The following is an 18,557-nucleotide window of genomic DNA, read 5'->3' as shown; positions in this document are numbered from 1 at the left end:
TTTTGGAGTTCCAGCATAATATTTTACAATTAAGTTTGCATCTGCGTTGTGGTTGTATTTTCACACATATGAAAAGGGAGAGTGGTTGAAGACAACTGAACTACAAGCAAAAAAAAAAAAAAAAGCTTTGGTTTTTTTACTTCATCTTTCTTTTCTTTTTCTATACACCACCACCACCACCCCCCCTTTTTTTTTTTTAATTTTAGCTATATGGAAGGATTGATTAACATCTCTCATCCTTTTGAAGGCTGAGCAGTCTGTCTATTTTAAGACTTTCTGAACAGCCCATCACAGCAGCAGTCTGAGATCTTACAGGAGTACCTATATTTGGTTTTTTTCTGAAGGGTTTATTTGGCTAGCAATGTAAGAAATGGAAGTATGCTCTAAGGTTGCTTCTTCCAAATAGTTTGACATACCACAGTGAGACAGGAAAGCACGATGTTGGATGTTGATCTGGGACCTCCTCACCTAGTTTCTACTCTCAGTCAGTTAGTATTTTACAATAAGCTGAGAGTGGAGTATTCTGTAAAAATCTATTGAAAATAATGCTAAAAAGTGGTGGGGTTCATGGCAGTACCACATACACCTAGTTTTTCCATTCAGATGTAAAATGCCGTGGTTGTGTGCTTCCAGCCCTTCTCCCAGGCGATAGTTTGACTGCTCAGAACTGGAGGAACTTAGGCTTGGAAAACTTCAAGCTTGCCTGAGGCTTCAACATATTAAAAGGGGGTGTGTGTGGTGGGGGGAGGCAGAGGTACTGCTTTTTATTACTTTTAAAATTAGCTCTTCTGCGTCTTCAAATTCACTTTTTTGAAGGTTGGTAATTTAAATTTGTTGAAAAGGAGATGAGGCAGGTTTTATTTTTGTTGTGTGGTTGGGTTTTGGGATTTTTTTAAAGTAATGCTCAGACCTGACTGGCCAGAGCAGCCGGCCTATGGTATATGAACGGATCCCTAATCGCTCAGTCTTGACCATGCATTGAAGTGGAGGTAACTCAGTTCGGGTGGGGAGAATATTTGTGAACAGTGGGGAAAAAGGTACACATGGTTAAGAACAGGGAAGTGGAATGGGGGGAGGTAGGAATTTCCCCTTTGTAATTTCCTTTTTGCAAGTTAGATCAGCTTAGTTAATTTTGTTAAGCTGGATTTCCATGGAAGAGTCCCTGGTTTCTCCTAGCTGCTGAGCTGAATTGGTGGACTCTGGTGTCAGACAAACGCGAAGCTGGAGAAAGCTGGGAGCGGGGCATGTATTTGGTATGGTAACCCGATGGGCTTTATTATGGCACATTATGCTGTCCATTTCTTGCAGATTACTTCCGTTTAGGGAGTCCACGAATGACCATCCTATTTCTGAGTTCCCATTAATGTAATCTGATACATGTGTCATGTAGTTAATTTCGGTAAACTTAATGTTACTGTTTGCAGGTAATTTTTTTGAAACTTTTCTTTGTTTCTGAATAGGTGCTGCAAAGTTGGTAGTAGTCATAGCAATATTTTTATTGACATTTTATGTCATATCTCAAGTGTTTGAAATAAAAATGGATGCAAACTTAGGACACATATTTGGTAAGTGATGACTTTGTTTTCTCTGAACATCTATTAATACATACTTGAGCCTTAATCAAGAATATCATATTCATTTTGCTTTAAGCTTGATTTTAGACTCTTACACTTAAGAATTCCATGTTTTTTTAATGTGTGTCCTTGTTATATATATATCTTATACATATATATTTGTATTATTTTCTGTATTAAATATTTAACCTACTCTCTTAATCAGTTTGATTCTTTTGACTGCCAAGTATGCATAGTTTTACCTGTTTTTTTCTGTTTACTGGTACTTACAGTCTTAGTCTGGAATTGTAGACTAGGTGACTTGAACGATGGTTCTGGGAATCTGCTCTCTGCCTTTCTGTTTCTTAAGCAATTCAAAATTTACATTTTCGGTGGGGGTTTTTGCTTGCACAGGTACACTAATAAAAACATTTCAGATGTGTCCAGGTTCTACACAGAAAATGATTAGCAGCTGAGGTGACTCAAAATTCAGAGTCTATGTTTTGAACCAACTTTATCTTTAAAGGGATTTTTCATTACAAAAAAACAATTTTAGGTACATGGGTAGGGTTCATGCTGTTTAACTCCAGGCTGCTACAGTGTAAGCTGACATCTGAACCTGTCACCAGAGGCATCTTTAAATAATCATTGAAGAGACACAGGTGTCATTAAATATTGACAGATATATTATAGATATGTGCATGATGAGGTCACTGGTGTCTCTTGCTATCACAGGAAAGGGACTCATCCGTGGTTGTGTTCAAATGCACTTGAGTTGCGGGCTGCCAGTGTTAGGTGGAAGAAACCCCTGTCCTGGTAAAGCTGTAAGAAGAGTACTAATTTAGCTTCACCGCCCACACCTCCACAAATCCCTGGTGGTCTTATACCTCCATGTGTTAATCGGAGTGTCATAAATTAAGGCAGTGCTTCTAAATGTGGTTCCCGATCACTTCCATTCTTCTGTTGTGTAATGTTTTATATCGGGAACATAATGTTCAGATTTATTTGATACTTCATTTCAACCGGCCTGTTATTATAGGAGTACAGAAAGGTTTTAAATTAATAGGATATTTTATAGCAGATGACACTTTAATAGTAACATCTTGTAAAAATTTTCTTTCTGCATTTTAGCCAGATCAGCACTGGATGCAGCTGCACGCTGTGAGTGTTCATATGCATGTGTTACTGCTGTGACTTGCTTTCACTAATAATGGAAAGACTGTTGAATTTTCATAGTTAAAGTCTTAATTACACTTTAAATACTTTAAATGCAATCAGAAACTAATTTTCATCTTTTCCTGACTTTCCTAAATTTCTGGTAAAGTCTTTTTTGCTAGCGTTTCACTTGTAGTTTTATTTTGTGGCTTTTGATGACAGTGCCAGAGCAAGCAGCAGGATGAGAATAAAAAGCAGAATAATGAGGTACCGCAGAAACCTAGATTATTTTAAGCTGCTATGAAACTGAAGATGAGATGTTTGTCTTTGCTCTTTTCCTTGAATTAGTACAGAAAACTAGTATTTCTTTGTGAGCTTACCTGTGGCTAAAATCCTGTTTTATTTCCCTTTGAAAGCTACAAAACCTCCAAGATACAAATGTGGGATCTCTAAAGCTTGTCCTGAAAAGCATTTTGCATTCAAAATGGCAAGTGGAGCAGCGAATGTAGTTGGACCTAAAATTTGTGTAGAAGATAATGTGTAAGTATTTTTACCTGTTGTCTCCAAGTATCTTTTTCAGATGCTGCCTTGGATCCCTTTGCAGACAAAATCAGTAGTTTAAATGATGCTTCGTAGGTTTTGTTTTGCCAACGGTTTGACCACATGAAAAAATTATATTGCATTATAACTTAATCTCTGATGAAGCATACTTAATACTTGGCAGTAAATGCAGAAATGTATGGTATTTTAATACATGCAAGATAGCTGACACCTTCCAGTTTACAGAATTAAGTATTAGTTTGACTTTGTCAGGCCGGATGCAAACTTGCCTGCAAGCAACATGTTCTTGTGGCTGTAATAGTAATTCTGCGAAGAACTGTATTTTTAAGTAATCACTGTTGCTACCTCTAACTGAAGGTCATCAGCTAAAACCGTGCTGTGGAATTGTCTTTTTCAAGTCATCTTATAAACTGTCTATTTCCATAGTACCAATGTCAGGACATATTTTCCACTTTTCTTTAAAGGATAACTTAAAAAGAAAAAATAAAAGGGAAAAATAGTATATTAATGATCAGTCATTATTGTGCTGATGCTAATTAAAGTTTTAATAAACTTCAATAAACTTAAAATAATTGTAAAATGAGGAAAGGAACTCTTGAAACACAGTTTGGTTTTGAGTTTGTCCTGTTTATAACCATATTTTTAACACAGTATTATCAGTAATACTGTGTCTAGAATATTGAATACCTTTCGGGTTTCCCCATAATAGCAATATTAATAGTTTTTTTTAGCCTGTTTCTTTGCTCTTAGGTTGTTCCTGCTTACTGTCACCCAGAGTGTGCAGCTTTGTATAGCATCATCTATCCACTCAATTTTACATGTCATATGTCAGAAAAGACATGATGTTAGCATTACTGAAAGGAGATTTTTTTTTTTTTCATATCAGTCACCCTTACAAGCCTTTGCTTTCATTTGCATTTAAACTACTCCGGTTTAGCTGTTCATCCCACGCTGTGTTAGTAACAGTGGTTCAGGTGGCGTGTACAGCAGTTAGTGCTAATGAATTCTGGAGCAAATGGCAACTTCACTGTGAACAACATAATCCTATGTAATATAGTAAACAGGATAACTAATCTACAAGACAATAAAAAGGATTGGTTTACATTTTCCATCACTTTACTCGGTAAAGTAACTCTGTAAGATTAGTCTTAAATGATCTTAGAAGACGGTATTTTTAGCACTAACTAGCAATTAAGATGTAGTGAAGTTGAAACGGGATTTTTCGCTGACAACTAAACATGTACAGCTTCTTCACTTTGCATTATTAGCAGAAACACGAGCACCATTCAGATTTCAAGGTGTTTTTATGTGCAGTTGACTTAGCTCAAGCTTGCTCTCTTGTGTAGGAGTATGTGTGTAGTGGAGCATGAGCGTGTACTTGGGGAGCACATGCAAAGTGAGCACGAGCTCAGGGATGACACATACTAACTAAAAGCTGCGAGGTTCTGCTTTCCGTTCTTACGGATTTGCTCCGTGACCTTGGACGGTCTCATCTAATCTCTCTACATGGTGTTTTTGTTGGTGTAACAAAACTTGCTACCTTCTTATTCTGCTTGCTAGGAAGCTTAATATCTGTGAAGACTTAGGGTGATTCACTGACTAAAAGTTGTGGGAGTGCAAGTAATATTTTAACTTCAGGATTGTAGGGTTTGGGTTTTGTTTGTTTGTGGGTTTTGGTTTTTGTTTTTTTTTTTTCTTTTAAGGTGTCACTTACTGATTAGCTGAGGAGATTGTTGTTTCTGTCCAAAAAATAAATAATAATAATCCTTTACTGGATATTTCACTGAAGAAACTGACGAAAAGAAAGTAGTTGCTGGCAGGAAATCCTTTATTCTTTTAATACTAGTGTGCACTTTAGTACACAGCTATTGGAGTCTGAAGTCCAGTTTCCCTTGGGAAAAATCTTTCTGAATTCCTTTGAACAGGACTTGTCATGTCTATTTAAATGTACACCCGAAAATGTTATTAATCTTCTATTATCTCCTGCTTTGGTTGCAAGATGTTTCATTTCTCTTTCAAAAGCTCCCATAACTTGTTGATTATAGATTGTTGGAAGAATTCTGAAACTGATGAACGGTTGCCCTCCTGTGAGAAAACCGTCACATTACAGCCTGCTGTGTTTGTGACAGCGCATGAGCTGTCTCGAGTGTGTAAAGTGTAGCATCTCAGAGCTCTAAAGTAACAGATGTCCTCTTCAGTAGGTCTTTTTTTCTTTTTTTTTTAGCGATATTTTGTGAACATACTCCTGCCAAATGCTTTCTTCTGATTGCTTTGTATTCTTCTGTATACCCCCAAGACAAGGAAGCAGGGACAAATTTTTACCATTCGTCAATGATATTTACAGTGTAGGGTTTTTGCTGTGTATTAAACATAAAGATGTCACTTGGTTTATGAGAGCACTAAAGGTGCTAATATAATTCAAAATCCATTTAATTTCTCAATTTTTAATTATATAGGTATTTTGGAGTGGAATAGGAATTCTGCTGTATAGGAATTCAGTTATAGCCTTGTTCTATATTGGAAGGACGTAATTCAAATTAGAAAAAACCATACTGTAGTCATCATCAAAATATTAGATACTGTAGCTGCTACTTCATGGGCTTTTTAGGAGAAGGAGTGATATCACTATACTTTACTAGCAACTTCTCCATGCAGTTTTACTTCTATTAAGAAGCCAGTTCCAAGACTGCTGCAGTAGCCTTGTAGCGGAATGTTGCGCTACATTCCTTTAATAATTCTTGTGTTCATATTTGCAGGATTTTTTTTTGTTGTCTGAAATCTGTTATAACTTTTGTTATGTACCTGTGGATTTTCAGTGTCTAGTCACCCCAGTATAGGGTATTTTTTGATTGGCATTTATTTACAGAGAATTTTGTAGTTAAAATAAAGGGAAGTTCTTACTCTTTTTGGTAAATGAAATGTCCAGTAAAGTTTATATGAGCAAAGGAATGTGTTCAGAACTTCATTGCCTTTTTTCATTTATGTTTTCAGTCTTTATTTGCCATCTGTTTTTATTGTATATATACATGTATATATACAATATATATATATTGTATAACGGATGCTTAAATGTGACATGAAAGTCATGTGATCAGAGCAGAAATGATCCTCCAGTGGCTGAAATACTTCTGGAGTTCCCTACTAACTAGAAAATTTCAAGTCTTCTGTTCTGGAAGTTATTGAATTAAGAGTTTTAATCAGAATTTTTTGGCAGATGGTATGACTTAGAGGACTGACAGAAGAATATGGACTCTTTCATCTCTGATTACAAATTCTTTACAACCTAAGTCACTCTGCCAAGAGTTGTCATTAACCTGTAATCTTTCATGGCATCTCTGAACTAGTTAATACTGAGTCTGTTCCTGATAGCTGTCTATTAAATTCAACATTCCTTTAAATTTTGGCTTCTGTCTTCATCCTGGATGCAAAAGATAGCATCAGAGAGGACAATTTTTGTCATACTTCTGTGATAGACCGTTTCTTGTTTCTAGCCTGTCACTATTAAGTTACCATGACAAAACTGACGTTGCAGTTGTGTATGTAAGGATGTGGTCCTTCTGAAACTTTGCTTAGAATAGATGTTCAGACGTGACCTGACAACCATATGATTGCAGAAGAAATGTGAAAAAAGTTTTGAACATAACAGGATTGTGCACATCTGCAGCCCCTTCCTAGAGCAAGCTACAGAGGTTAAAGAAATCTTGATCAGAATGGGATTAAAGCATCTGTTAGAATGTGTTTGTAATTAATGAGATATGTGCACCTATATGCTTACGCAGTGGTGCTTTCATGAATCTCAGCTGAAGACTTCATCATCTTAATTTATGTAATTTTTTCAACCCTTAGTCCTCTTTCACCTTGTATATGTTAACTCTTTTACTCCTAGCTTCAAAATGTTAATGCTGGGATATTTGGGGCCTGAGGCAGAACAGATCTCTTTACACAGTACCAGTGAAAAAGGATGAGGAAGTCTGGAAGCTTCCTCTCACTGGAGTGGTACACCCACCACAGCCCATGGCAGCACAGCATCCTAGCCAGGTCTTCACATTCCCGTGAAGAATTCACATTCTTTACAGCTCTGGAAGGCTTCCATTTCACAGTGCATCTCTTCTCTCCAGCTCCTTTGCTACTTTGAGTTTTGCCAAGTAATTGGTGTCAATAGATTGTGACAGTTTTGTTGGAATGTGTAGCTGTACTTCAAGATTATATTCAACTTTTGTTTAAAATCACATCAGTGTATTTACTCTTTTTCTTGGATTTAGGTGTCCTGGTATAGGTACAAGTAGATAGCTGCTTTGACTTTCATATGTGATGCTGCAATATTGATTTAAAATGCCTCTGTTCAGTTAGCTTTTAAACTCATTGACACATTTTTGTTCATCATGCGCTTACAAAAAAGCTTAAAATGTTGGTTATGTGACTGTGCTAAGCTCCTAAAATTATTGTTTCAGGCTTTTTAACTGCAGGGAATTTTCTTAACTACATTAACAGCACTTTTATTTTTTTTTATGACACTTTTAATATACACACACGTACTCTGAAACAAAGATGATTAAGCGATCAAATGAAATGAATACAGCTGGGAATATTTACTCTATTGTTCTCAATTCAGTGGTGCCATAAGAGCACACAGGTTAGTTCAAGGAGATTTTGCTTTATTTAAGTAACTCATGAATGGTCTTTCAACTGTATCTTTCACAATTTGATAGATCCTATCTAAAACCCAGAAATATTTCACATCAGTAAGTTGTCCTATTAAAAATAAAATTGTTTATTTTGTTTCAGTTTAATGAGTGGAGTTAAAAATAATGTTGGCAGAGGAATAAATGTGGCCTTGGTCAACGGTAAGTGACATTTTGAGTGAGCAGACTGTCTTAATTTTCAATTTTTTTCTGAAATTTAAGGTGAAATACTGAGACGGTGAAAGGCAAGCAGGAGAAGAAAAGGAAATATTAGTCATATTTATACTGAGATCGTTTCAGATCTTGGCACTTAAACCTTTTTGTTAGCAGAAAACCTACATTTTTGTTTCTAAAAACATGTAATAACAATAGTGGAGTGCTGTGTGGTGACAGTCTCGGTGATATATGAGATAAATTCCTAATGCACTTTGTGCATTGCCATTACTAATAAAGCTGTGTAAACGAAATTCTTCTCTTGCTCTCTTTTCAGTGAAACTTGCTTGACAGTTCTGTTACTACATGGAAAGACCAGCTCATTATTTTCTAGCTTGAAATCAGTATATTTGATTAATCCATATCTATAGATCTTCTGCCTAAATATGTCATGTTATTTAATTGTGTTCAGGATTCTTCCATCAAAACCAAACAAACTGACCTGTGTGCCACCTCGAAAGCTGAACTGAATGTCAATACTGGCGGATTTGTCTTTAATGTGTAGGAAGCAATTCCTTGTAGCACTGAGATAGCACTTTGTCATTTCACTGCAGTATAAATTCATGTTGCTTTTGGACTGTACTCAGGTTTATGTCATCTAAAGCATGACTTGAACAATACTTGCCTTAATCCTATTTTGTCCTCCTAAATTGTCTCAATCTGTTCAAAACCAAAATACTTGCCTCTGTATTATATAGCTGCCAGTCTTTCTCCCTGTCTTTCAAAATTTAAATGAAAGTATGCATTAAAAAACCCCGGTCTACCTTACTTCAGTGTTTGTCAACAGCATAGTAAAAACAACAACAAAAAAAAGCAAGCAGCTAATGAAACTACTATTTCATTCACTTTCTTCTATTTGTTCTGGATGTTTAAATTGACCGAGAATTTCCAGTCTGTAGCAAAACACACAGTGTAATTTCTAATCTTTCTTACTTTTCACATGTCACTAAAGGCAACCTATAGCTGTACTATCTTATTTTTGCAAAAACAACTTTTTTAAAAAAGCAAATATATGAAGTGAATTCACTTTATTGGTTTCAGAGGCTGTGGGCTTTTTGTTCGATTTTGCTTCAAGTGGAATATAAAATACAAGTTTGCTGCTTCTCTTCCCCACTCCCCCCCCCTTACCTTTTCCTACACCTTTTCACAAACTACTATGCTGTTTAAGGAGCAATCTTAATAAAAGATAAGAGTTACCATAGTAATTGATTTATATGGTGTCTTCTGCAGCACTTCATCTGAAAGAGTCATTAAGAAGAGTTGGGCACGTTGTCTCTAAAATAATTTTGGCTCTATTTGATGACACCAAATATTTCTTTTTCTCCAGGCAAAACAGGAGAACCATTAGACACTAAATTCTTTGACATGTGGGGAGGAGGTAGGTACAGTTACCTTAGCTGGTTAGAGAGAAATAAATGCCTTTTTTTTTTTTTTTTTTTTTTTTTTTTTTTTAACTTTTATTTTTCCCTTCCGCACCTCCCTACCCCAGGTTCCATCTCCATTTCGTGTGGTGGTTTAAGGTGATAGTTAAGGGTGTGCTTCACCTCTACCTTTGTAATTGTGATGAAAGTGCAACTTTAAAGAAACACAAATAGTTGAGGTGGGAGGGAATGGTTTGGTTAAACAAATGCACTTGTTCTCCCGAGTAGTTCCCACTTGTGGTTATGTCTTTACACAATATGGATGAAACCCTTTCTATAAAATGTAAAAGTTCTCTGATGCGTTTCACCTTTCTTCCGCTTAGCATCTTTGTGTAAATTTATAAGTACACTTACCAATATTCTTAAAAGGAGTGTTTTCACAGGAAGGCATTGCAGGTGTTTAAATATGGGATGTTATTAAACAGGTTTGTGTTCTCTCTCTTTTCAGATGTGGCACCATTTATTGAATTTCTGAAGTCCATCCAAGATGGAACAATAGTGTTAATGGGAACATATGATGATGGTGCAACCAAGTATGTAATTTATTTATACAGCAAATATTGCTTAAGCTTTTAAATGCTGTTTTATACTGAGGGGGGGGAAAAAAAAGCATTCTTTATCACAAAATGACTTTTCATAAAGTTTTGTTCTTCCAAGATGATGGATTTGAAGCTATGCTTTCAGTTTATTAGTTTTATAATGCTGATATGATTTGGGGACAACAAAGATGGAGTTAAAACTAACCTGGTGTAATGGGTTATGTATGTATTTACATAGAGGACTGTTAGGTGTTGCTTTTGTGATCCCAGCAATAGAGAAACAATAAATTAGACCCTGTCCTGTTAAACCATGAGAACCCTTTAGCAGAAATATCACAAGTGTTTGAAAATCTGAAAAGGCTAGAGACTAATAGTTGACTAATTAGCAATTGCTATATGGTTCCTGAAGACCCTGTAGGTTTCTACGTGCTCTCCTAGCATTTGTACCCACTTTTTAATTTTTTTTGGCTGATAGAGGGGTTTTTTGTTTCCTTTTCTTACAATATTCTAATAATATTTAATTTTTTACTGATGTGTTTTGTACGTTATTTTCTCTTCTCATACAATTTGTTATCCATAGCTTGTTTGTATTTTTGATACAGGAGCAGCTTTCCTATGACAAAGTCCTGACTTTGCAGTGTGCAATATTTGCAGCAAATAGTTAAGTGTCTGTATGTTCACTGCTTTTAGGAGAAGGAAGCAATTTAACGCTTCTTTATGCCAAGGCTGGATCTTCTGTTTGCTCTGTTCACTTGTTCTGTAACTTTTCTTTTTGCTCATTTTCCTTTCTTCTTTGATGTTTTAGATAATAAGTAGTTAGTTTGTTTCAATAATCTTGTCACAGCTGATGTTTTTGAAAGCTTGTATGTAGATAAAATATCAGCTAACCAAGAAGGTGAATTTGGCCCATTCAAGCTGACAGCCAGGAACTACTGCTTCTTAGTGATATGACATAATTAGCCAAAACCTTACCACTGAGGGTTGATGGCAATCATAAATGTCAGTTCTTGAAAACCATTAAAATTATGAAGAACCAATATGTTTAAAAGGTAATTATTTTTTTAATTAAATATAAGCTGCCCTAATGTTTTAGAAACTTGGGAGTGTGCGTTATGCGAAAAACCTCCAAAGTACTTTAGTAATTTTCATAATTTTAGCTTAAGTCAGTCATACAATTATATCTCAGTAAGTAGTAATAATCAGAAGTTGTGTATCTTTTTAGTGATCGAGCAAATGCAGTAACTGAAAGAAAGAAAGAAAGAGCTGTTATTTGGAGGTTTTGGAATGATAACTTACCCTACAGAATTGTTTTCCCTTCTGTACTAAAATCTCATACTTGGACGATGCTGTGGGGCAGCATTCTAAATTTTTAACTGACCCAAGCAGACAAGACTTCCTTTCATATATTTAGTTCATTCTTTTAATCTAAAATAGCTTTTGCTTTATCTAGACTTCAGCTTGAGCCTGCAAACAACATTTACTTTAAAAGCTGACTCTTGTAGTTTCTAGGAGAATTGCTAACATGACTTGAGATGTATGTCTGTATTTTCACAGGAGAAGGTTCTTGGCTTTTGTTGATGTACTGATAGGTTTGTATGCTGGTTCATTGAGATTATAATATTAAAGAGCAGTGCTCATTAGATCAGGTGATTTTAGAACTAGCTTTATCTGATTTTGAAAGATCTTGTCCAATACTGACTGACTTAAACTATATTTAATCAGATTAAAGCGGGAATGGTCCATTGAACAATGAAAGCCGTAAGGGCATGTATTTTATTCACATACTGAACTCTGTTTTGCTCAAGGCTTAATGAGGAAGCACGGAAACTGATCGCTGAATTAGGAAGCACATCTATTACTAACCTTGGCTTTAGAGACAACTGGGTCTTCTGCGGTGGAAAAGGAATTAAGACCAAAAGTCCATTTGAACAGGTCTGTGATTCTATAGCTCTACTGGAATTTAACAGCTTACATTAATGAAGGCATAGCATGTTTTATAAATACCATGCATTTGTTCAAGATGGGTATCTATTGCAGTAGTGACACACTGTTATTTTCAAATTTATTCCTTGACTAGCCGCCTCCTTTTAAATGTACAAAAAGATTCTTTGGTGATTCAGAAATAAGAAAAAAAAATCTTATATGGGCTAGATCTTATTAACCCAATAACTGGGTAATTTATCTTCTTAATAAATCCAGTTGAACTGAAGAATTCAAAACTTAGTGCCTAATGCTTGTATTTTAGATGTACTAGCAACAATGGTAGACCTCCCAAAGGTAAGTGGTAGTTAAGGTGTTGGCGTTCCCCACTGTTCACTTTGCTATTCTGTCAAAAATTATTGCTGCCATAGCAAAATTCATGAAATTGAGTATGTTCCCGTACTTCAGCTGTTACAATTCTGTATGTCATTGTTGCCTTTAATTACCGGTAAAGGTAGCTTTGTACTAGGACAATATGGAAGGCACATTCTTTTCTACCAGCTTTGCAAGGGAGTGGGAACTAGTGCAGGAGCAGTGACAAACTCTTGGAGGCAGCCACGTCTTGCCTGACTGCAGATGGCTGCTGGGTAGAAACATAAACTTCTAATTTTTAAAAAAGGCGAACATTCAACATTAAATAATGTTCTTTAAAAATCCAACTGTTCCCTCTCAGTGCCTTGTAAATTTAGTATCCTCATATATATTTTCCTAGTGGTTCATGTTGTAATGCAGTTGGTCTTTCCCTTGCTTGTCTGTCTTCCTAAATAAACATCTAAAACAAATTTTTAACATGTTTTCCTGGTATGGCTTAACTGTTTTTAGCATACACTTGTCTAAACAAGTTACGTTGTGTTGAATACTGAGAGATTGTTGTACTTAATACAAAGCACAAGAGGCTGATAGTGATGTCTTCTCTTTGTCCGTGGCCTGAAAATAAGCAAATAAAATGTCTTTTAAAGTTGTGAGTTAAAGCAAAAGGATTAATGACTTTATGTTAACAATAGATTGATATTTTTTATTTATAGCATATAAAGAACAACAAGGACACAAACAAGTATGAAGGCTGGCCAGAAGTTGTTGAGATGGAAGGCTGTATCCCTCAGAAGCAAGACTAAATGAAAACAAAAGGAAAGGAGAAAGACTCTAGAAGAAAATGCACTTTCTGCTATTATTAGGGAGAGGGCTATGAAGGAGACTGTACTGTAAATAATATTTTTAAAGCATGCGACCATCTTGTCGGTGTGTGCATGAGCACTGACATTTTGAATATTGGGATTATTTATTGCTAACACACATAGAAATCCTTTTTGTAAATACATCCAAAATAAAAGAAACATCAAAACATTTCTATGCAGGTTTCCTAAAAGCACAGTATCTAGTTTGCCTGTGGTAAATAATATCTTGTAGATCAACTGGCTAATAAATTGCATATGCAGATAATAAACAGATCCTGACAAATGTTGTACTGTCCTCTTAACAGCGTAATGTTGCTGTGACTTATGTAAGCTTTGTGGAATATTGTAGATTTTAGTGATAAGTTAATAAAGAGCTTTAATTTTTTTTTTTTATCCTCTGCCTTTTTAATGGCAGCAACACTTTTTATTAAAGCTATTTGGTTATTCTAATAATAAGTGCTCCAGAAATTTATTTTATGTAGTTCCCCCATCAAAACTGAGTAGGCAACGGAAGAGTACATGGTAGTGTAACACGGTTATGCCATGAGAAGCACAACAAATTATTTTTATTGAGGAAAGAACAAAAGTAAATACATAAACAGTGTGTGGGATATTTAAAAGCAGCTTGGAAGGATTTGTATTTGAAAATAATGTTTACTTTGTGGAAGAGACTTGGCACGTAAAGGAGCAGTACTGCTGCTAACTTGTTCAGTTTTGATTGCAATTTTCGTACTGATGCCTAACCATTGATTCCACCTATCGTGGTTCAGCTGTAGTAGCTAATCACATAGTAAATGTGCATAACGGAATAGCTTCCTCTTCTAGTTGTAACATCAGGAATAAATTTCCCATCGCAAAGAGCCTGTTAGAAAGTAGTCAGCCTTCTAGTGAGAGCTGTTTTAGCGTGCACAGTTGTGCTCCTTTACCACCTGCGTTACATCTACTGTGAGCTGAGGCAACTTGTTCTTGCAATGCTTTCTCGGAACATCTCACTGTGTCTTGGGTTATTCAATGTGTGACACTTAACTGACAATGTTTCCTTCATCTTTTTTTTTTTTTTTTTTTTTTATGGAAAATAAATGGACCAAGTTGAAGTGGCCTGTTCTTTAGCTTGCATCAGAGCTGTGAGAAAACATAGCTTTCTTTGGAAACTTTTGTTTCTTTTAAGTAGGGCCAGCTTGAACTTTTCCTAAAACTAAGTTGGTATGGTATTACTGACAGTGTTGGTATTCACAAAATAGGGGCTGACGCAGAATTGGGTGTAATCTCTTGGAGCTTTATGTCATGAGTTCTTGTATAATCTCCAAAAAATTCTAGCTAGTACCATGGCACATAAGTCACAAAGGGTTTTTCAGGAACCCACAGTGCAAGTTGAACACGGTGGCACTCAAAATACTATTATTGTTGATTCCTTCTGAGACAAAATTAATTCTGTGCACTAAAAATTTCAAGCAATATTGAGAATTACCTTGTAAGTCAAATAAATAGGCTGTGATACCAGAGGAAGACTGAACTCTGAGTTGTTCTCTATGTTTAACTAGCTTGTTAAATAATGTGATTTTTCCTCATGTTTAATATAGAACAGCAATAAATGCACCTTATACAGTGAAACAGCTTTTGTTAAATGTTTCAGATTTTCTTGTGTAGGTGGTCATGTCAAAATCATGTATATTTTTTCCAAAGTACCCCCCCCCCTGTTTTTATCAGTTGGAAAATAATTTCTGTTTCATAACAGGCTGTTGTGGAGAACTAATTCTGTAATTCCTGGAATTTTCACAGAAATACAGTTTTGTTGGTGCATATGCCAGTATTGGTTATGCTGCTATCCAGAATAATATCAAAACAATTTTGAAGTTACTTGGCAGGGGTTTGAAGAGGAAAAAAACATTTGCCTGCATTAATAGTTTCCCTGGACTAATCTTGTCTTTATTCTTTTGGTTTTGAATGCCATTGAATATTTCATCTTTGATCAAATTAAAATTTCCTCTACAGAATTAAATGGAGGGAAAATAAGACTAAAGGCAGACCTCTTTTAGTCCTTGTAACTTTTAAATTTTTGCCTTTTTTTTTTTAGCGATCTAAATTAAGTAAATATATTATGACTCTTTTAACCCCTTAAAGTTGCACCTGCCACAAAACCTTTACACAATGGATTTTAAAGCAATAAAATATTGGTTTTGTAACCTCTTAAATAACTTGATTCTTGTGCTTTTGGTGGAAATCTTCCTCTTATTCTGTAACCCATGTCCTGACAGCTTTAGCGTATCACATTTAGTAAGACTCTCTTCAAGTATACTGAACTCGTACTGGAGTGGCCATGCAAACGGGGTCTCCTTGCTCTTGTCCATCATCGTGGTCTGTTGACTTGCTACAAGATCTAGTCATACCATCTCCTCTGCCTTAAGTGAGCTAGTTAGAGTGTCCCCCTGTTGAGGTAAACTTTCTGATGCTTACTCTTAAGAAGTCAGACCTTCTGATAATCTATCTAAATTTCATTTGAGTTGCCAGGCACAAAGATTACTTTTTTGGCCTCCCTGGTGTCTCCCACAGCTGGCGGTAGGAAGTATTCAGTTGCAAAGATGAAGGCATTTGGTACCGGTAACTTCGTGTGAAAGTACGTGTGTGTGACAGAGCTCCAGGATGCGTATTTTCCTGCACAGGGTGATGGGAACATTTGCAGCATCTTGCAGACTTGTTGAGAACGGAGCGGTGAGGGAAGGAGAGAAACATCATGGGGGATGTCTGCCTTGGAGTGCAGCTGTGAGACGGGGCTGGCGGGGGGGGGGGGGGGGGGGGGGACGGACACAAGAAGGTTGTAACTTCATTTTCACTAAGGAGCTGGGATTCAGGCTACCTGAAGGCAACTTCATTGTAAAGCACAGCTCTTAATTGCTTTACATGGATAACAGGAGTCTTAAGAAAGAAGCTGACAGGGGTTTCTGCCTTCACATGCCCTCTGCATCTTTCCTAATGTCTTTCATGATCAAACTTTTTTTTTTTTCCCCCGCACACACCCCACCCCATCCCACCCCTTCTCTGTAAACAGCAGAGCCTTTTACAGCTTTAGTTTCCCAAGTGCTAGTTTGGAAAAAGCTTCCTTTTGCTAAGCATGTTTGGCTTTCCAGATGTCTTACTGTGGGACTTGGTTCCCTCAAACAGTGACGTGACTACTAAATGCTTGGTGTGTATGTAATGTCTCCTGAACTGTTTGGATTTTCTGCAGTCTTAAGTGCTTTTCAAGAATGAGTTTATTAATAAAATAGAAGCCAGGTGGACAACTTCAGGAGGGGAAATAAGTGGTAATACTGCCACCCAAGTGCTGAGTGACTTGCCTGTGTAAGGGTGGGAAGGGCTGTAGTTGCTCCCTAAACTGACTTGGGTCATGACTAAGGTGCATACCAAGCAAGGGACTTTTTATTGATGAAATCCTGTTCAGTTTTATGTCTGTAAGGCCATAGCCTAGCCTTAGTACAAGGGGACTGCTAAGAAAATTAAAAAAGACACCTGGAAGGCTGGATGGGAAGCAGGAAGGTGCAAGAACAGCTCTCAGCCTGTTCAGTGATGCCATGAGGTGTCGGTGGCTCCTGATGCTGTACTAGGGATATGCGAGACCTTGCTTCTCGCCTGCTGAGCAACGTGCCAGAAGGGCACAAAGACCTGGGCTCAGTGACCACATCCTGCTGCTGCCTCCCTGGAGGAAAAAAAAAAAGAAGAATGGCAAGAAAGAATGTGCTCTACTTGAGATGTTTCATTATTTTAATATTCGCTTAATCCCACTTTTAGTCCCTCCTTGCTGCTCCTATAGTCAGCCCTCTCAGCCTTGCAAACAAGATCTAATGCATCCTTCACCAACTCAGGTTAAAACAGGTTCTTCAGATGCCTCTTTCTGTGCTTAACTATCCATCCAGATAGGTTGTCTCATGTACTATCAAAATCTTCTTTGCTGAAAATTGATTACTTCTTTGCAAGTTAAAAATTGATGACTCTCCTCTTGGATTTCTTTTACATTCTTCCTGGCCCTATCTTTTCCTTTCTAAAGCATGCAACACAGTTCCTTTAATCTTGTGTTTATCCTTTCAAGGTTGCAATAATCTGTAAATCTTTAATTACCCATTCCCTCAGAAAGGTCTGTTCCTTTTTAGGGTGTTGTCCATAGCAGGATATAGCTACAACCTCGCTGACATGAAAAAAAGCCCTCCCAGCTGAGGAGAAATCACGTCTCCTCTTTCAGCTTGGTGGATGGCAGTGGGAGGGAGTGCTGTCTTCTGTGGAACGTAGCCTGCAAATGTTTTTTTCTTACCAAATGCTGCAGCAATCCTTTCTGACTAATTATCTTCCTTGGCCTTGAATATTTCAGCATTGTCTTTATCAGTACACCCTCATGTTCCCAGATCTTGGCAGCTGAATCATCCTTTCCACTGGAAAACTTGGCTTTTACAGCTTAGCCCTCATAGGTGCCTTAAAAGCTTCTACCACACAATGTGGGTAACTACACCTTGTATTAAGCTTTGTAGTGTATTAATAAATCAACATCATCTGTTTATTATCCTTCGAAGTACGTGGAAATGAAAACTTTCTTTCAGGGCTTTAGACTATATATGAAGAGAGGTGGGGATCAGTATAGAGCACTGTAATAGTCCAGCTACATTGTCTACTATATAAAATGCACAGAAATCGCTCCATTCTCTATGGAAAATTTCTGATCCCTGGAGGCAGCCCAAAGCAGCTGGTTAATTCTGTTCCTCTTGTTGATTTTGCACTACAATGCAGGAAGTTTGGAGTGGTTTCTTAGCATTGCAATTATGGGGCAATCAGCAAATGGAAAAAAAACCACAGAGCCCAACTAATATTTCAAGATTATGTTAAGTGGTCAAAATTGTATTATCCCAAATACGGTCTCAGCAGAGAGTACAGTACTGTTCTGTCGTGCCTTAGTGCTGTTTAGTCCTGAGTGACCAAAAACAAGGAGGGCTTTTCCAAGGGGTTACTTATAAAATCATTGATCAATGGAAAATGTGTCTGCCCTGAACCATCAACCCTTCGTACTGTAGATGGCTTGCTTGTTCTCCTGAGAGGGTTCCTGTATTATAGCACATTGCGAAGGATCGTAAAACTTCTACAGGAGGTGGCTGTAGCATTGGATAATCCCAGAACTTTGGTTCTACCTAAATCTCTTGAACAGAAATCACTGAAGTGGGTTTATTTCACTAGCTGCTTTGTTTGTAGAACTTCTGTCAAATACTCTCCATTTGTGCTGTGTGGGTCTTGGTTTCATTGA

General features: G+C 36.8%; 1 protein-coding gene across 4 annotated transcripts in view; it reads left to right on the top strand.

The window, feature by feature from the left end:
• Positions 1 to 13,732, top strand: part of FAM3C (FAM3 metabolism regulating signaling molecule C) — a 33,472-nt gene extending 19,740 nt beyond the window's left edge. For 2 of the 4 annotated variants that reach the window (XM_055711704.1, XM_005441775.4), the window contains exons 3-10: positions 1,461 to 1,565; positions 2,685 to 2,714; positions 3,125 to 3,248; positions 8,055 to 8,113; positions 9,492 to 9,542; positions 10,034 to 10,118; positions 11,930 to 12,056; positions 13,130 to 13,732. In XM_055711704.1, coding sequence (XP_055567679.1) covers positions 1,461 to 1,565; positions 2,685 to 2,714; positions 3,125 to 3,248; positions 8,055 to 8,113; positions 9,492 to 9,542; positions 10,034 to 10,118; positions 11,930 to 12,056; positions 13,130 to 13,219 — 671 coding nt within the window. In that variant the 3' untranslated portion in view covers positions 13,220 to 13,732. The remainder of the gene's footprint in view (positions 1 to 1,460; positions 1,566 to 2,684; positions 2,715 to 3,124; positions 3,249 to 8,054; positions 8,114 to 9,491; positions 9,543 to 10,033; positions 10,119 to 11,929; positions 12,057 to 13,129) is intronic. The other 2 variants (XM_055711707.1, XM_055711705.1) reach the window with 2 other exon arrangements.
• The last annotated feature ends 4,825 nt before the right edge of the window (positions 13,733 to 18,557 follow it).

The sequence above is a fragment of the Falco cherrug genome, chromosome 5, assembly GCF_023634085.1.
Source record: "Falco cherrug isolate bFalChe1 chromosome 5, bFalChe1.pri, whole genome shotgun sequence".
In the NCBI taxonomy this organism is placed as follows: domain Eukaryota; kingdom Metazoa; phylum Chordata; class Aves; order Falconiformes; family Falconidae; genus Falco; species Falco cherrug.
This window is presented reverse-complemented; position numbering and strand designations above follow the sequence as displayed.